The sequence below is a fragment of the Callospermophilus lateralis genome, chromosome 8, assembly GCF_048772815.1.
Source record: "Callospermophilus lateralis isolate mCalLat2 chromosome 8, mCalLat2.hap1, whole genome shotgun sequence".
NCBI lineage: Eukaryota > Metazoa > Chordata > Mammalia > Rodentia > Sciuridae > Callospermophilus > Callospermophilus lateralis.
In genome coordinates, this window is record NC_135312.1 from 30,348,858 (window position 1) to 30,367,930 (window position 19,073).

The 19,073-nt window shown below is 37.1% G+C and overlaps 1 protein-coding gene across 4 annotated transcripts; it reads left to right on the plus strand.

Moving 5' to 3' along the window:
* Window positions 1-514: 514 nt before the first annotated feature.
* Lias (lipoic acid synthetase) lies at window positions 515-17,998 on the plus strand. 4 transcript variants are annotated; one of them, XM_076864646.2, is made up of 11 exons: window positions 515-642; window positions 2,183-2,355; window positions 3,578-3,671; window positions 5,306-5,386; window positions 5,515-5,671; window positions 5,752-5,809; window positions 8,145-8,273; window positions 10,775-10,920; window positions 12,273-12,343; window positions 13,214-13,325; window positions 16,539-17,998. In XM_076864646.2, the coding sequence occupies exons 1-11, from the start codon at window positions 598-600 to the stop codon at window positions 16,589-16,591; spliced, it is 1,119 nt and encodes a 372-aa protein (XP_076720761.1). In that variant the 5' UTR covers window positions 515-597; the 3' UTR covers window positions 16,592-17,998. The 4 variants fall into 4 exon arrangements, with proteins under 4 accessions (XP_076720761.1, XP_076720763.1, XP_076720766.1 ...); XM_076864648.2 differs by lacking the exon at window positions 8,145-8,273; XM_076864651.2 differs by lacking the exons at window positions 3,578-3,671; window positions 5,515-5,671; window positions 5,752-5,809.
* Window positions 17,999-19,073: the final 1,075 nt, after the last annotated feature.

Here is a 19,073-nt window from a genome sequence, read left to right on the forward strand (position 1 = left end):
CTGGGAGACGTGGGAGGATAAAAGATGACCCAAACTAAGAGTGGCCTCCGGTGCGTCCGGGCCTGGTAGGTACAGCCCCCAAAGAGGTGTTACGAAGCCTTGCTGGCTAACACACTGTCGGCCCAACCCTGGAATCCCAGCTCGGCGCGCCATCCCGGTAAGGCAGAGCGGTAGGGTTAGGCCTAAAGCCCCAAAACAGAACTCGCATCTTGCGCCAGCAGATCCACACGGCACTCGCCGCGCCGGAAGATAACCAGGGTAAAAGCCGAGAGCGCAAAACCCACGCTGTTAGCTTTCCTAGAGCCGATGGCTTCAGATTCCCAGGGCCCACGGAAAACAGTATCCTCCTCACCTCGCAGTAGATACGGGAAAGAGAGAGCGTCTTTCGTCATCACGTATTTGTAGCCCGTAAGGACTCTGCGTATTGCGTAATGAGTGCGCCACGCCACTAAGACTAAAGCAGCCAATTGCGGAACAGTTCAACCTACATGGGCTTAGTGGTAGTTCTGTTGATTGTCATAAGCCGAGCGACGGTTTATCGATCAGTCTTTTCCCTGGCATTGGTGATCCCTCGACCCTGCTAGGTCTAAAGAGGCGATGTCTCTACGCGGCGGGGACGCTGTTCGCACCCTGGGGCTCCGGGTGAGCAGCGGGGCGACAAGCGTGCAGGCGTGGGGTGAGGGGTTCCCATCTCTTCAGAGCACTCCGTAATGAAGGCCAACGCTTTTGCTTGCAGCCAGGCACTTTTCTAAACGTTTATCGTGTTATCTCGTTTAATTCTCCTGACATCCCCATGAAGTAGTCCCTGATCTTGTTTTTTTTTGAAGGTCTCTCTGGGTCGGTGATGAGGGGTTTTGGTTTTGTCTTTTTTTTTCTTTTTTCTTTTTTCTGCTTAGAGTGGTTTGTTCCTTATATTTGAAGGACCACAACAGCGCTCAACCCACATCGTTGGGCTCTTCCTGTATATTAGACACCACTTTTACAGCTGAGAACACAGCCTGCCCTCTGGGCTAAAACTGTAGACGTGGATAAGTGCACTACCAATCATGCAGTGCTCTAACAGATATTTTTTTCTTTTGAACTGTTGAAGATCCCTTTAATTTTACAGTGTTTTGCCTGTCTCGTGCATGTTTGTATTCAGATCTAGAAGTCAAATACTGTGGTTTCTTACACTCGACAAAAGCGCACTGGTTAACTGCCATGTTCTAGCACAGAAACAGGGCTGGGGACTGTAGTTTAAAGGGAAAGTGAGTCCTTCGCAAGTGTGAGTGCTGGGTAATTCAATTCCAGCATCACCCAAACAAACAAAAACCAAGAAACCAGCATAAACTAGTGCGAGAAGCTGGTGGGCTTAGGTTTGGTTTTACTACTTCCAGTTTTCTGGAACCAACTAGATATTAGCACTACATTTTAACATGTTTACTTTACCCCAAACACAAAGCTAGAGGGATTTATTGCAAATTTCCTTTTAAACATATCTGACTCAAGTCAGAAATAGAAAATGTATAGCCTTGGCATCTTCATTACTGCAGTTTAAGTTTGTTGAAAGACGAAGTTTTAGTACTGTGAACCTGGCCACCTTAGCCCACCCTTGTAATGTCAACTATTTGAGAGGATACCAAGTTCAAGGTCAGATTCAGCAATTTAGCAAGACCCTGTCTCAAAATATAAAGTAAAAAGGGCATAAAAGTGTGATCTATGATAGATACTTAAAAGGTTTTTAAATCTATTCTAAATTTGGTATTCAGAAGTTCATTCCTATTCTTCTTTGGGTTTGTTTCCTTCTAGATTCTTCTTTAATCTTAGATTACAATCTTGTAAGCAGTAAACCACTTGATATAATTCCTGCATCACTTCTTTGCTTTTACCCTCCCTTCCTTTTAGACTGTTCTATTGTGGGGTTTTTTGTTGTTGTTGTTTTTGTGTTACTGGGGATGAAAGGGGGGGCGCACTCTTCCACTGAACTATATCCCCAGTCCTTTTTAATTTTTATTTTGAGATGGGGTCTCACTAGATTGTCCAAGCTGGCCTCAAACTCAAAGTTCTCCTGCCTCATTCTCCCTAGTCTCTAAGAGTACAGGCATACACCATAACACCAGGTATCTTTTAGATATTATAATGGGTTAAAACTAAATTATCCCAGAACCCACTAAATGAATGTCATAATTAACTCTTTCTTTAGGTATTTGGAAGATATTTATACAGTCCAATCAGGTCATTAAGTTCCTTGCCAGATAAAAAAAAAGAATTTTTACAGAATGGACCAGATCTTCAAGATTTTGTGTCTGGGGATCTTGCAGACAAGAGCACTTGGGAGGAATATAAAGGAAACTTAAAACGCCAGAAAGGAGAAAGGTAACTGAGAATTTGAGATAATTTCAATGTCCCATTCCTTATCCATTTTCAGATGTAACCAAGTCCTAGAGTATATTTTTAATTTCAGGCTTGTTTAATTTAGTGAAAGATCATTAGAGAAAAGAGAGAACATGTAAATTGATGAAAATGCTGAAATCTTTTCTTGGTTTTCTGTTTTTTTGTTTTGTTTTAAATTAGGGATTGAACTCAGTGGTGCTTAACCCCTACTCCTTTTTGTTTTTTATTTCAGAGAGCTACACCCTCTGCCCCTTTTTGTTTTTATTTCAAGACAGGGTCTCAATAAATTGCTTATGGCTTAGCTGAGGCTGGTCTAGAACTTATGATCCTTCTGCCTCAGCCTCCTGAGCTGCTGCTGGGATCACAGGCGTGCACCACCACACCCATCTAGACCTTGATAAAATTTTCATTGTTAGTGGGTATTGTTGATCTAACTGCTCCCAGTCAATTTACATAAGATCTATGTATGCCTTGCCTTAACTAATTAATTTCCTCTTTTCCCCCTCCCTTGCTGTAATTTAAAAGAATAATGAGAATTTAATGCAGATGGCAAATTGTTTTGAAAAATATTTATCCAACAACTTCCAGATCATAAGTAAGTAAAGTCATGGTGAAACAAGTATACTTAATTCCATTTCAAATATTAGAATTTTGCCATTTAATCACCACCATAAAATCAAGAATATAAGCTGATAGTGCATAGTTGGGATCTCTCCTTACTGTGAATTAATATTACTTTGGGTAACCAGGCGAGGTGATGCACATCTGTAATCCCAGCAGCTTGGGAGCCTGAGGCAGGAGGATTGCAAGTTCAAAACCAGGCTTGGCAATTTATGGAGCCCCTAAGCAACTCAGCGAGATCTTGTCTCTAAAACAAAATGGACCAGAAGAAATTATACTCCATTATATATGATATATCAAAGTACATTCTACTGTTATGTATAACTAATTAAAACAAATTTAAAAATTTTAAAAATATATAAAAAGGTCTGTTAGATTCCAATATCAGTGTTTTCTAATGTGATTTGATGAATCCTAAATTTGAATCTTTGTTCTTATGCCCACAGCAGAAATTAATAAGGGTTAATCCAGGATTATGGAAAAAAATTTGACTAAGAATTATAATAGAACAAAGTAACTTCAAAGCTGTGTGATTACTTGTTTGCCTGTTTGTTAATGGATAGTTATCCTTGGCTTTCCTTAGGTTAAGACTACCTCCATGGCTAAAGACAGAGATTCCCATGGGGAAAAATTACAATAAACTGAAAAATAGTTTGCGAAATTTAAATCTCCATACAGTAAGTTGTCAATCTTAATCCATGGTTATAAATGTTTATACATATTTATAGCTTAGAAATTATTAATTCATATATAAATACAGCAAGGAAAATGAATGAAAAACGTTAAGCGATGCATTATTATTATTACCAATGATAAAAATACAGTGGGGGTAGATATGGCTCAATGGTAGAGTATTTGCCTACCATATGCAAGGCCCTGGATTCAATCCTCAATATTGGTGGGGGCGGGGATTATTTAGAGGCTGAGGCTGTAGCTCACTGATAGAGTGCTTGCCTAGGCATTTTCAAGGCTCTGGGTTCCATCCCCATCACTGCCCAAAGCAAACAAATAAAAATCATTTAAAATAATTATTCCTGCAAAAGAAATAAAGGGTGATTATATTAATGACTCATTTAATAGTACAAAACAAGATTTTTCCCTGCAACTAGAGAAACAAAGGTTTTTGTTTTGTTTTGAGACAAATAAAAACTGTTCCCAGGCTAGCCTCAGACTCCTAGACTCAAATAGTCCTCCCACTCAAATAGCCTCTCAAGTGGCTGGGACTACAGGCACATGCCACTGTACCCAGCTTGGTGTTTTTGTTTTTTTTTTTACTGGGAATTGAACCCAGGGTTGTTTACTGAGCCACATCCACAGCCCTTTTTTTATTTTTATTTTTTTACATATATATATATTAGCTGTAGGTAGACACAATACCTATATTTTATTTGTTTATTTTTTTATGTGGTGCCCGGGATTGAACTCAGTGCCTCATGCATGCTAGTCAAGTGCTCTACCACTGAGCCACAACCCTGGTCCCACAGCCCTTTTTTAATGTTTTATTTTGAGACAGGGTCTCACTAAGTCCTTAGGGCCTTGCTAAGTTGCTGAGGCTAGCCTTGAACTTCCAATCCTCCTGCCTCAGCCTCCTGAGTTGCTGGGATTTAGGCTTGTGTCACCACACCCAGCTTGTATCCAGCCTGTTGGTTTTATAATAGAAATTATATGTTTGTTGGAAAGAGTATAAAATTAAATATGAAAAATCTCAACTATTAACCACACCCCTTAACTGTTTAATGTATATCATTAGACCAATTTCTTTTTTTTGGTACTGGGGATTAAACTCAGGGACACTTGACCACTGAGCCACATCCCCAGCCCTTTTTTGTATTTTATTTAGAGACAGGGTCTCACTGAGTTGCTTACACCTCGCCGTTGCTGTGGCTGCCTTTGAACTCGTGATCCTTCTGCCTCAGCCTCCCTAGCCACTGGGATTACAAGAGTGTGCCACCATGCATGACTCAGACCAATTTCTTTAAACATAAAATATTTATATTTGTATACTTTTCAATTTAAAAATGAGATCTTAATATATGGTTTGGCAGTTTAACAGAATTTTTTTTTTAGGTGTAGGTGGACACAACACAATGCCTTTATTTTTATGTGGTGCTGAGGATCAAACCCAGGTCCCACCCATGCTAGGGGAGCGCTCTACTGCTGAGCCACAATCCCAGCCCCTTAACAGAATTTTTGAATAGTGAATTTAAAAAGAAATATGTTGTAAACAATGGGCGCCTCAATACTGAACCACTATTTGTTCAACTGGTTGGTAGTTTCAACCTGATTGTATTCTGTTCCCTTTTACTTACAGGTATGTGAGGAAGCTCGATGTCCCAATATTGGAGAGTGTTGGGGAGGTGGAGAATATGCCACTGCCACAGCTACAATCATGGTAAGACAAGCTCAACCTTTTAAACTTTAGTCTAGAAATGGAAACGGGATATTTTGTGTCCTCAGTTAAAAGCAATTATGAAAGAGTCATCTGTCTACTTGACTTAAATTATAACATCTCTATTCTAGTTAATGGGTGACACATGTACAAGAGGTTGCAGATTTTGTTCAGTTAAGACTGCAAGAAATCCACCTCCCCTGGATACCAGTGAGCCCTACAATACTGCAAAGGCAATTGCAGAGTGGGGTCTGGATTATGTTGTGCTGACATCTGTGGATCGAGATGGTTAGTGTGTCATCATGGTGTCTAAAGATATTGACTTTCTAAATGGTGACATTATCCTGAGCAGATTATTTTCTTTCTAGATATACCTGATGGGGGAGCTGAGCACATTGCAAAAACTGTATCATACCTTAAGGAAAGGTACTTGTTTCTGCATTTATTTGTGTATTTTAAGGACTTTTTTTGGAGCTATATAAATTCAGTTTAAAGCCTTCACCTTAAAACAGTGGTTATTAGGGGTTATTAGGGCTAGGATTGTAGCTCAGTGGTAGAGTGCTTGCCTTGCACATGTGAAGAACTGAGTTCGATCCTCAGCATCACATAAAGATAAATAAATAAAATAAATCTACAACTAAAAATTTTTTAAAAAACCACCAGTGGTTATTAACCTTTTGGGGATTTTATACCCTTTTGATAATCTACTGAAAAGTATGTGACCATTTCTCCAGAAAAAGTATATTGGTGCTGGATGTGGTGGCACACGCCTGTAATCCAAATGGCTTGGTAGGCTAAGACAAGAGGATTTCGAGTTCAAAGCCAGCCTCAACAATGGTAAGGGGCTAAAGCAACTCAGTGAGATGTGGCTCAGTGGTTGAGTGCCCCTGAATTCAATCCCCGACACCTGCCCCCTGGCCAAATAAAGTATATTGGTGCTTACATATACATATTTCCTGGACATTTTAGGGGTTCAGTGGCATGAACATAGCCCTGGACAATTAGTATATGAGACCTCCACTTTTCATATTTGAGCATTAGTCTGAATGTCAAGTGATATTCTTTAAAAAGTATTAAGCTGTGGTCTTCTGAGCACTGACTTTGAATTAACAATCATTTAAAAATAGTTAGGGATGTTGGGCATGGGGGCGCACACCTGTAATCCCAGTGACCTTAGAGGTTGAGTCAAGAGAATTGCAAGTTCAAAGGCAGCCTCACCAACTTAGTGATGTCCTAGGTAACTTAACAAGACCCTGTTTGAAAATTTTTTAAAAAGGCCAAGCCTGTGGCTCACTGATGAAGTGCCCCTGGGTTCAATCCTCCAAAAAATAAAAAAGCACTGAAAAGGAACTCTGATCATTTCCTATAACTCAGTGCTTATCTAGCATCTAGCATACTTAATAAATGTTTTTCTAATGATTTCCCAGTATTTTCTATTTTACATTTATTAGAGTTCCTTTTTTAAAATATTTGTGGTTGGGCACAGTGTCATATGCCTCCAATCCCCACAACTTGAGAGTCTTTTTTTTTTTTTAATTGATTTTATTATTTTTTTTAAATACACGACAACAGTGGGACTTGGGAGTCTTGAGGCAACAGGATCACAGGTTCAGAGCTAACCTCCATAACTTAGTAAGACCCTGTCTCAAACTAAAAAATAAAAAGGGCCGGGGATGTAACTCAGTGATAAAGCACCCTTGGATTCAATCCCCAATACCAAAATAATTGTTTAAATTCTTTTGAATAAAAATATGTTTGCAACCCACTAAATTTTCTTTCTCAAGCCACTAATGGGTCTCAACTTGAAGTTTAAAAACAGTGAGTTCTGGGATATATTCTTTCAACATTTCTGTATTCATGAGAGGGTATATGTGTGGTCTTTTTTTTTTTTTTTTTTAATCTGTTCTTTCAGGGAACAATTCCAGACACTTTGCCATTGGGTTCATGAAAAAATTTGTCAGCTGTCTGAATCATTTCTGCTAATGTCAAAGGAAACAGCTCTGTGACCTAGTTCACATTATAATGCTTGAATGAATAGACATAGCCACAGTATAAATAGGAAGATTAATGTTTAGCTTGTCCTTCATTTAAGCAAAACTCAAGTCACAGCAACCCAGAAAATAGTTTTTAAAATCTATAGCACTTGTGAAATATTTGCCTAGAGGAAGAAGGGAAGACAGTATTTGATAAATTATAGAAGACAGAATTGAATCAATCAAGTAATATTTGTGTTCACATAAGAAATATCCTAATTTTCTTTCCAAACAAGAAAATATATTTAATGTTTTAATATTTCATATTTTATTTTTTAAAAATTTACTTAAATTAGGTTTAAAAGTCTTATCTAATCTCAAGGTTTTTTTTAATATTTTTTTTTAGTTTTTTTTTTTTTAGGTGGACACAATATATTTATTTTATTTTTATGTGGTGCTGAGGATCGAACCCAGTGCCTCGTGCATGCCAGGCAAGTATGCTACCACTTGAGCCACAATCCCAGCCCTAATCTCAAGTTTTATTCTGATTATTATTTGCATGAAGGTGTATTTTAACCATTATGAACATAATATTTGATGTTCTGGATATTTTTTTTTCTTCATATGATAGCTCATATATGGACATTTGTATGTCCATGCTTTTTTTTAGCCAAGTTCTAAATATTACTATGTTGAAACTGATACTGGATAAGTATTGATAATTCATTTTGAGTAATAATTCTTTCATTTCTTTTCCTCAGTTTGATATTTATCTTTTTCTCCCCTAGGAATCCAAAAATTCTTGTGGAATGCCTCACCCCTGATTTCCGAGGAGATCTTAAAGCAATAGAAAAAGTTGCATTGTCAGGATTAGATGTGTATGCACATAATGTAGAAACAGTTCCAGAATTACAGAGGTGATTACATGTACTGAGTAATGTGGGAGAGTTAGGAGGATCGAAATATGCTTATATTCTCACTTTTCAGGAGCCAACTTGCAGTTGACTTTTACAAAATAAACTTTCCTTCCCTCCCTCCCTCCCTCCCTCCCTTCAGTCTTCCTTTACTCCCTCCCTACCTACTACCTTCCTCTACTCCCTCTTTGTTTGTTACAGAAAGATCAGAAAATAAAGCCAACAAAAACAGCATAAGCTGTTTTAATAATATTTTAATAATATTAAAATAAGCTGTTTTAATAATATTTCCTCCCAGTAATATCAGTTACTATCAACTTTGTATTTATATTTACATGTTTCCTTTGTTTGTTGTTTACAGTACTGTAGATTGAATCCAGGGGTGCTCCACCACTGAGCTACATCCACAGCCCCTTTTTATTTTGAGATAGGGATTCGCTAAATTGCTGAAGCTGGCCTTGAGCTTGTGATCCTTCTACCTCAGTCTCCCAAGTAGCTTGGATTATAGGTATACACCACTGCACACATGTAATTTTTGATATATGTGCTCATAATAAGCATATTTTTTCTTTTTAAAAAGTACTATCTGGGCTGGGGATGTGGCTCAAGTGGTAGCGCGCTCGCCTGGCATACGTGCGGCCCGGGTTCAATCCTCAGCACCACATACAAACAAAGATGTTGTGTCCGCCGAAAACTAAAAAATAAATATTAAAAAATTCTCTCTCTCTCTCTCTCTCTTTAAAAAAAAAAAGTACTATCATTTTGCAAATGCCAATGAATTACCCTTTTCAAAGAAAAATTTTCAAATGGAAAATAATTACACTAGAGCAACTGCCTTGGCGGTAATTCTAAAGAAAATACTTAAAAGTACATTTGAGGGACTGGGGAATGTAACCCAGTGGTATAGTGCTTGCCTAGCATGTACAAAGCCCTGGGTTCAATCCCCAGCATTGGGAAAATAAAAAAGCCACTAATTCACATAGTAAATAAATAATGCAGCAGATAATGTGGTATTGTTCAGATGTACTTTAAGTCTCTCTTTTTTTTTAAGCTATTTTGCTATAGATGGACACAATACCTTTATTTTATTTTTATGTGGTACTGAGGATTGAACCCATTGCCTCACATGTGCCCAGAAAGCACTCTACACTGAGCCACAACCCCAGCCCTACTTTAATTCTCTTTTAAAATATAAACACTATTCTTCTTTACTTTTTTTTTTAGAGATAGAGAATTTTTTTAATATTTATTTTTTAGTTTTCGGTGAACACAACATCTTTGTTTGTATGTGGTGCTGAGGATCGAACCCGGGCCACACGCATGCCAGGCGAGCACACTACAGCTTGAGCCACATTCCTAGCCCATCTTCTTTACTCTTCCTAGTTAATTTTAGTTGTTAGTACTAATTAAGAAATGTTCCACATAATGACTATATTCAAATTTCAAAAAAGTTAAAATTATTTTAAACCTCAAGAAAAATTAATATTGTTCATTTTCTTTACCTTAAGTGTTGGCTGTGATTTTATTAGCTTTGTATATTATTTGTATCATAGAACCTAAAAGAAGTTATAGTAAGCTGAGCATGGTGGTGCCCCTGTAGTTGTAGCAACCCAGGATCCTGAAAGAGGAGAATCACAAGTTTGAGGCCAGCCTGGGCATATTACCAAGACCCTCAGACTCCGTCTCAAAATTTTAAAAAAGGACCCGGAATGTAGGTCAGTGATAGAACACCCCTGGATTCAATCCCCTGTACCACAAAAACAAAATAAAACCCAAATAAATTCTAGAAAAGAAAGCTACATTTGAATTCAAACGACTGCTGGTTTAACATCAGCAACTTTCTGACCTTTTGGCATTCTTGACATTTAAACTAGGATGGTGAGGCCATTGTTGAAGTCTAGCACACAGTTTATATCAACCCTGTCATGATACTGCCAGCAGTGGGTGCCAGTTTCCCTGGTTTCTCTTAAAAAACATTATCCTTTCCAGTGAAAATTCCAGAATCCTACATTTCTCTACCTAAGAGATGGCAATGTTGTGTACTTACCAGCAGAGGGCAGCTTAGTCTTTAGAAAAGAAATGAACATAAAAGTTTCAACCTTCTGAAATGTGGTTTCAGGTTAGTTTTTTCTTTGTTCATTGCCAAAATTGTTTTACTTCTGTTCATCTTCTTTTCTTTTGACTGTCTCTTACAATTATTATAATATTGAGCTTCAGAATTCTGATTTCTCAACGCATAAAACTATAAAGCAATGTCTTCTGTGTTTTTAGTTTTCTCTGCCCTGGGCTTGAGAAGCCTTAAGTTAACAGAGGTAGGGAGCCCACTGAGGCCTTTTTTTCTTTCCTAGGTTATCAGACTTTTGTATACAGATGTTACCATTGAACCATATAATGTAATATCATGTTCAGAATGTGCTTTCCTGGTCTTCCAGGTTGCTTGCGTAACTATGTATTTGGTTGAACTTGTGGTTATTCTTGCTGACAACAGCCCTACTGTTTTCCAGGAAAGTTCGTGATCCCAGGGCCAATTTCGACCAGTCTGTGCGTGTACTGAAACATGCCAAGGAGGTTCAGCCTGATCTTATTTCTAAAACATCAATAATGTTGGGTTTAGGTGAGAATGATGAGCAAGTATATGCAACAATGAAAGGTAAAGAAATTTAAAAATAAAAAACTTTCCTGTTTAATTTGAGTAATAGCAAGAACCCCACTTTGAGGCTTGTTCAATTTATGTTTCTTCTATAGTCTCAATGCAAATGCCAGTAAGAACTAAGTATGTGTGACTGCAAGTGTAGCTCACATTGTATACATGTGGGTAACACCCACTCTCAACCTCTCAAGCTGTAGTACAGGCCCTGAATTTAACCCATAGTGCACATATGATGTAAACAGCAATATGAAAGGAAAATTTTTCTTAGTATTTCATGGAATTATATGTATAAAGGTCGAGATGAAGTCATGTCCCATTTCATTCCTCACTCATTCATCCAATGAACACATGGGTTTTTGGTTGTTTTTTGGGAGGGGGTACTGGGGAGTGAACCCAGGAGTGCTTAACCATTGAGCCACATCCCCATCCCTTTTTTATATTTTACTTAGAGATAGGGTCTCACTGAGTTGAGAGGGTCTCGCCAAGTTGCTGAGGCTGGCTTTAAACTCACAATCCTCCACTCTCAACCTCTCAAGCTGTTGGGATTACAGTGTGCACCACCATGCTTAGCCCGTGTTTTTTATTCTGTCATTAGACTGTTTTTGAGAGCCAGTCATGTACAATACACTGACAATTCATAGAATAAGACCAACCCAGGCCTTTGAGAACAGCTTACTTGTAATACTGTCATAAACATGCTGGGCTTTGGAATTTGCGAACCTTACTCTCCCATAAGCCTTTGTGATTCTTGGCCTTTTTAAACTTTGAAATATAAAAGTTGTTATTTTTCCCTGAGTCTTTGGCCTACTTGTAGTCATTCAGTGGTTCAAAAAATAATAAGTTCATATAGTAATTAAAAGCTGCTTTTTATCACAATACATACAGTTTATTTACTAAAAGTTTTCTAATAATATCAGAGGTCAAATCATATCCTCAAGAGCATATCTTAAAAATTGAGTAAAAGCCTAATGCAGGATGTTTGGTCTGAAATATGGGTGTTTTCAGGATTTTGCATGTTCTGTTTCCTTTACCTTTTCTGCATAACAGATTTCGCTCTAAAACACCCTCCACTCCTATTTTAGTATTTAATCCATAGTATTAAAGTCATTTGTTTTTATATCTATCAGCCCCATATGATGATGTTAATTATTCCTATGCTTTCAGTCCTTATGGTTCCTGACATAAATATTTTTTAATGAATAGGTATCTGTTTGCCATCATGAGGATTATGAACTAGCATATTCACACTGTTTTGAGATACTCCTCAGGAAAATTATACTTAGATCTATAATTTTAATATTGTAAAACATCTGCTAATATAATTCATGCTTTTTTTTTTTCTTTCCCTGTAGCGCTCCGTGAAGCAGATGTAGACTGTTTAACTTTAGGACAATATATGCAGCCAACGAAGCGCCACCTTAAGGTATAGATATCTTGAATTGCCAAATGTTTCTTAGTATTTTGAATTAAATCTTCACTGTCCATAGGTAAAAATAAGAAACTATTGTTCCATGTATATTTATAAGTTCCAGTTTCCATTTATTTATTATTCATACAAAGCAGCTACACTGGTGCTTATTTGCCACTGCCTGAATTGTCTGATTCAAGTGAACCTACAGAAAAAGGATTAACAACTTGGAAGGTGCACTCATTGACACTTGGTGATCCTGTGACTTGTTTTAGAATTATGTGAGAGCCACATTGAAGTAAGAAAGAGAAGCGCTGTTTCTGTTTCTGTAATGGGTATTTATCCATTCGTTCAAGAAAGTTGTGTTGAGTAAGTCTTTGTGATTCTTGGCCTTTTTAAACCCAGTCACAATGCTAAGCAGAAGATATAAGGTAAATAAGAGTCTTTTCCTCAAGAGTCTTAGAGGGATTGGTTTGTTTTGTTTGTTTCATTTTATTTTTAATTTTTTCTGTGCTGGGATCAAATCCAAGGCCTTGCACATGCTAGGCAAGTGCTCTGTTATTGAACTACACCTCCAGCCCTCTCGATTCTACCAGTTAATCAATTAAGGAAAAATATAGCTAAATAATTACTAAAGATAATGTCATTTTCTTTCTCCATCCTTTGGAACAGCTAATGTAATACAGAATTGATATGTTTTCCTTCCTTTTTAATTTCCTGTTATTGTGGTCTGATACCAGTGATCAAGTAATCACTAGACACGTGGTTAGTAAGGAAGGGGGGAGGGCAAGGGCTGGGGAGAGTACATGTGTATAAACTTTATATAGAATCAAAATTATTTTAGGGAATTCTAGAATCTGATCTGAAGTCATTATTTAAGTCTAGGTTGAAGAATATATTACTCCTGAAAAGTTTAAATACTGGGAAAAAATAGGAAATGAACTTGGATTTCATTATACTGCAAGTGGTCCTTTGGTGCGTTCTTCATATAAAGCAGGTAAGTTAAACTACAGGGAATGGTTTTATTTAGGCTGATAACTTCCCACCCTAAGTTCTACCCTAAATAGCTAAAGCTGTAAGGCAAATTGTAATAGCTGTGTTTGTCTTTTGTCAGAGGGAAAAGAGTGTTTTTTCCTGAACCATCCTTTAGAGCTTTGCTCCATAGGGATCATATATTAAGAACTTTCTCTTAAACCTAGTTTGTTCCTTTAGCAAATCCCTCAGCCACTCTGATGAAAATAAGAACAGTTAGTTTATTTGATTATTCTGTCTGTGGATTTCAGTAGTAGATTATTCAGGAATGACAAAGTATGTCAAGCATATAATATGGTTTTCTGAAAAATGTACATTCATTTGAAAATGATGCTTGCTGCATCCCCAGACTCCCAATTTCAGATCAATTTAAGCACTGAAATTTGATAGCATTGCTGTTTGCACTATTAATTTCTTTGTGCTTAACAACAACAACAAAAATTTGTACAATATTTTTCCTTAAAGAAAATTTTAATGGCTTTATTAGCTACAGTGCAGTTTTTCACCTGTGGAATTCTGCACTTGTTTGATCAGTTGCTAAAAATGATTTATGAAAATAAAAGCATTTTCTAAGGGATAAGAAGTAAGTTGACACCAGGTACAGTGTGAGACATATGTTATCTCAACTACTTGGGAGGCTGATGTTAGAGCATCACAAATTAAAGGCCTGCCTGGGCAACTTAGAGAGACCTTGTCTCAAAAAAAAAAGTTTGTTTCTTTTTAAAGAAAAGGGCTGTTGACATAGCTCAGTGGTAGAGTGCCTAGTGTGCCTAAGACCCTGGGTTCAATCCCCAGGTCTACAAAAAAAAAAGTTATTTAATAGTGGCCATCAGTAAGTCCATAAGAACGTATCTGAAGACTGAATGTAATCTAAAAAATGCAGATGTTTTTCCTGTTAGTTGGGCTTAACAATTATAATTGTTAAGAATAAACAGCATGGGGCTGGGGATGTGGCTCAAGTGGTAGTGCGCTCGCCTGGCATGCATGCCGCCCAGGTTCGATCCTCAGCACCACATACAAACAAAAGATGTTGTGTCCGCCAAAAACTGAGAAATAAATATTAAAAAAAAAAAAAAAGAATATTCAGCTGAGGGCTGGGGTTGTAGCTCAGTGGTAAGCGCTTGCCTAGCATGTGTGAGGCTGTGGGTTTGATCCCCAGCATCACATAAAAAATACTAAATAAAGGTATTGCATCCATCTACAACTAAAAAAAAAAAAAGTTTAAAAAAAACTGCTGGTGTTTTTTGAGGTCTAAAATATGTTATTACTATTAATGTTCTTTTAAATGAGTATTTTATAAATTGAGGTCTAAATATAAATATGTTTAAATTAAGCATAAATTATATTTGAAAAAAATTGGTGTTCAAGTATTAGTGATATCAGTGTTCCTAAAAAAAATTAAGACATTTTCATGAATTAACAGTTTATCCTAGTTATTAAATGCAAAAGTTTGATTCAACAGTGACTGACAGGATGGGGCACTTTGAAAATCAGTAATTATGTGATTTAGTCTTCAACCAAAACTACTGGCAAGCTAAAAATATGTATAAAGGAGAGAACTAGCCAAGCATGGTGGCACATACCTATAATCCCAGAGACTCAGAAGGTTCAGATAGGAGGATCACAAGTTTGAGGCCAGCTTCAGTAATCTAGTTAGACCCTATCTCAAAATTAGAAATTTAAAAAGGGCTGGGGATGTACCTCAGCAGTAAAGCATCTCCCCCCCCACCCCCCCACCCCCCGTTCAATCCCCAGTACCAAAAAAAGAAAAGAAAAAAAACTATCAGCTTCTAGAGTGATTAGAGTAATATAATTTAAAAGGTGTTTTTCTTTTTTTTTTAAGGGAAATAAAATTTCTAATATTTGAGGGAGTAAGGAACTTCTTTTTTCAAGGTGTTTTTTTTTTAATTTTTAAAATTTTATTTATTTTATATGTGATGCTAAGAATAGAATCCAGTGCCTCACACATGCTGGACAAATGTGCTACCGCTGAACCACAGTCCCAGCCCGAGTAAGGAACTTTTAAAATGCTTTTTAAGTTGCCAGTAAAAGATTTGAGTTGTGTTACCTGGAGCATTATACTCAGGTGATGGATGAGAGCCTGATAATGTTGGTTCTTCTACCAGATTTAGATGAGGTATGGAGCAGCATTGATTACTTGGCTGGGTTGAATCCTGGGATTCTTGGTGATTGAGTTTGAATATGGTCATTGCAGTTCTACTCATATATGTTAGATGACAAAGACATGTTAATCAGATTCCTCATAAAATCAGACCTCCAGTGCTGAGCTCTGCCAATAAGCATTGAGTTCTGCTGTAAAAGTGATAAACTAAATGGAACCCTAATGGCCTGAAAAGTGAATGTGCCCCTCTAAACAGCTAACTTATTATGCAGGCACAACTCAGGGGGTGGGGAGAAAGCCCATTATAAATGAAGAGTGCTCGCTTCCCTAGAGGGGAATAAGCTGAAGAGATTCCATCAGATGAGTGTGCTCAACTGCAACAAGGTCTGTTTTAAAAACATCAGATCCAGGCTAATAATGTAACAAAATTGCTCTCTGAAATGAATTTTGCCAACAGCAATTCTTTGTCAGTGATGAGGAATAGATAGTGCACACAAAATGGAATAAATATACAGAAGCAGACCCATAGATACAATAGGGTCACCCTTTATAATATTGAGTTATTAGAAAGATTAAAAATTGAGAGGAAAGCATGGTGGTACATGCCTTTGTAATCTCAGCAACTTGGGAAGCTGAGGCAGGATTGTAGGTGCAAGGCTAACTTGGGCAACTTAGCTAGACCCTATCTCAAAATACAAAATAAAATGACTCAGGGGGAGATAGCCCATTGATACATCGTCCTTGGGTTCAATCCCCAGTATCAAAAAAAAAAAAAAAAAGAAAGAAAGAACAGAAAGAAACAATGATAGTTAAGACTATATGATATATTAAAATTAAAAAAAGACTGTTTTTTGTTGTTGGGAAAAAGAGCCAAAAATATAGGGAATACTTAGATTTAAAAAATAGTTTCTTTGAGATTGAAGAAGAGAAAAATGCTGGTAAGTACAAATCTTCTTTATAATTTGTAGGGAAATCATAGAAGAATAATTCTGAAATAGTAGTCTTACTTTTATTTACTTTAAATTAATATTAATGTATTTTCATTTTCTTAAATAGGTGAATTTTTCCTGAAAAATCTGGTGGCTAAAAGAAAAACAAAAGCCCTCTAAAACTTGGACAAGACCTTCAAGATCACAGAAATTTTATTTTATTTTTTGTGGTGCTGGGAATTGATTCCAGGGCCTTGTGTATGCAAGGCAAGCACATACCAACTGAGCTATATCCATCCCCAGCCCTCGATCACAGAAATTTTAAAAAATATATTTCCAGTTGGATCCTAAGTGGTGCCAGAATGCTTAAACTTCAGCAGATGCACCTTGATTTTTTTTTTTTTTTTTTTTTTTTTGGTACTGGGGATTGAACTCAGGCACTCAACCACTGAGTCACATCCCCAGCCCTATTTTGTATTTTATTTAGAGCCAGGGCCTCACTGAGTAGATTAGTGCCTCAGCTAAATTGCTGAGGCTGGCTTTGAACTCACGATCCTACTGTCTCAGCCTTTCAAGCTGCAGGGATTACAGGCGAACCTTGACTTTTTTCTGTTTCAAGAGAAATGTTAGCAATCTGTATGTATTTAATTATGATAATTCATTTGGTTTTTAGCATACTTTCTTTATCTTAATAATTTCCTGCTAAATGTAATCAAAGCATTCTTGAAAGGGTTTGCTGCTAACCTTGTAATTTAAAAACACATTAAAAACTTTCAAAAGATATTTTTAAGTCACTGATAGCCTATATGTCATCGTTGCACTTCATTATGAAGAATGAATACATAAAATTTCATTTATGGTATTGTAATGAAACAGTAAACATAGATTGAGACTGTGGTTAATTTACTTATGAGTAGCATATGACCTTTACCTAATATAATATAAATAATAATCTAGCACCAGTGGAGTAACTTAGGAAAGCTTTAGAGTTTGAATGTTTCACCTTGATATGGATACTTCAGACCCTGTAAAATAGTTATGTACTGACAACTTGTTTAATACCTGTATTACACTAAGACCGTTTTTGTCAGAGACACAGAAATTTAATCTAAGAAATATTAACCCTTATTATGTATAGTAACTTGCTACATCTGCATGTACTGTTGTATTTATTCCTCATACTATTTTGATGAAGTGCTTGTATTAAATAATAGTAATGACCTGAAGAAAGAATTCTTTCCAAAATACTAATATATAATTCATCATTGGACTGCTTTTTGTTGTTTTCTTTTGGACTTTTGCAGTACTGGGAACTGAACCTAGAGGTACTTTATCACTAAGCTATCCTCAAAATTTTGAGACAAGATTTTGCTAAATTGTTCAGACTGGCCTCAAACATGTGATCCTCCTGCCTCAGTCTCCCGAGTCACTGGACCACCATGCCTGGCCCATATTTTGCAGTCCCAAAATATTTTCCAGTTAAACCTAATCCAGAAACTTGAATGAGGAGTAGCAGAACCAATTTTTTTTGGACCAGGGATGCTTAACCATTGAGCTACATCCCCTCCCCTTTTCTATATTTTATTTACAGACAGAGTCTCACTAAGTTGCTGAGGCTGGCTTTGAACTTGGTGATCCTCCTGTCTCAGTCTCAGTAAGAGGATCTTGAGTTCAAAGCCAGCCTTAGCAATGGCGAGGCACTAAGCAATTCACTGAGACCCTTTCTCTAAATAAAATACAAAATAGGGCTGGGGATGTGGCTTAGTGATCAAGTGCCCCTGAGTTCAATCCCTGGTACCAAATTTTTTAAAAAATGTAATCATAGATAGTATTATTTTGATGTATTATTCATTCACTTTTTATTGCATTATTGACCATTATACCATGACTAAAATGTGTATGACCAAATGCCTGGGTCTTGCTGGACATTTAAATGTGGTGAACATGTGCCGTAGGGTGTACTCCCTTTCACAACTATGTGAGGATAGTCAGACTTGAATTGTACAAAAGGCCAGGGCAGAGCTTTTGATGCATTGCAATGGATGCATTTATACGAAATGCATTTAAATGACCAGACTTGGCAGGAAGTCCATATGAAAATCTGGCAGCACACGTTAATGCCCTGGTGCTCTCTAATCTATTAAAATTTGGTATATGACGTATTTCAGTATGTATGATTTTTCTTTCCATAGGACAATGACTTTTTTTAAAAAATTAAAGTGATAAATACATATGGTTTTAAAAAATGTGATGCAGAACAATACTTATTGCTCTAGTTCTCTCCATACAGCTTTCTCTATTTCTTTAGAGAAAAAAACACTCCTCATCCTGCCTTTTTTTCTATCCTGGGGCTAAGAGATGGGGTTGCATCATTGGTATAAATGCCAGTCTGCTTGACGTCACCCTGCCTATAGGGTTCGGTGACTGTTCAATTTAACCACAGCTGAGCCCCTCATTTATGCCTCCTCTCTGCTTTGGGGGAGGCAGGTAGAGCCTCTGCTGTTCTGCTAGCCAGGTACTCTTCCTCTGTCCATCACACCAGTTCTGGAAGCAGCTTCCTCAGCTCTTTTTTAGTATACACATCCATGTATCTGATGCTTTCCAGAAATGTCTTGAAATCTCCTGATCACCAGTGGCCCACTCTTATACTTTGTTTTATTGA

Excerpts from the sequence above, each read along its gene's own strand:
- Lias (XM_076864646.2), top strand. The coding sequence starts at position 598 with ATGTCTCTACGCGGCGGGGACGCTGTTCGCACCCTGGGGCTCCGG. Across the intron at positions 3,672-5,305 it reads GAAATTTAAATCTCCATACA|GTATGTGAGGAAGCTCGATG; the intron begins GTAAGTTGTCAA and ends TTTTACTTACAG. Across the intron at positions 12,344-13,213 it reads CAACGAAGCGCCACCTTAAG|GTTGAAGAATATATTACTCC; the intron begins GTATAGATATCT and ends ATTTAAGTCTAG.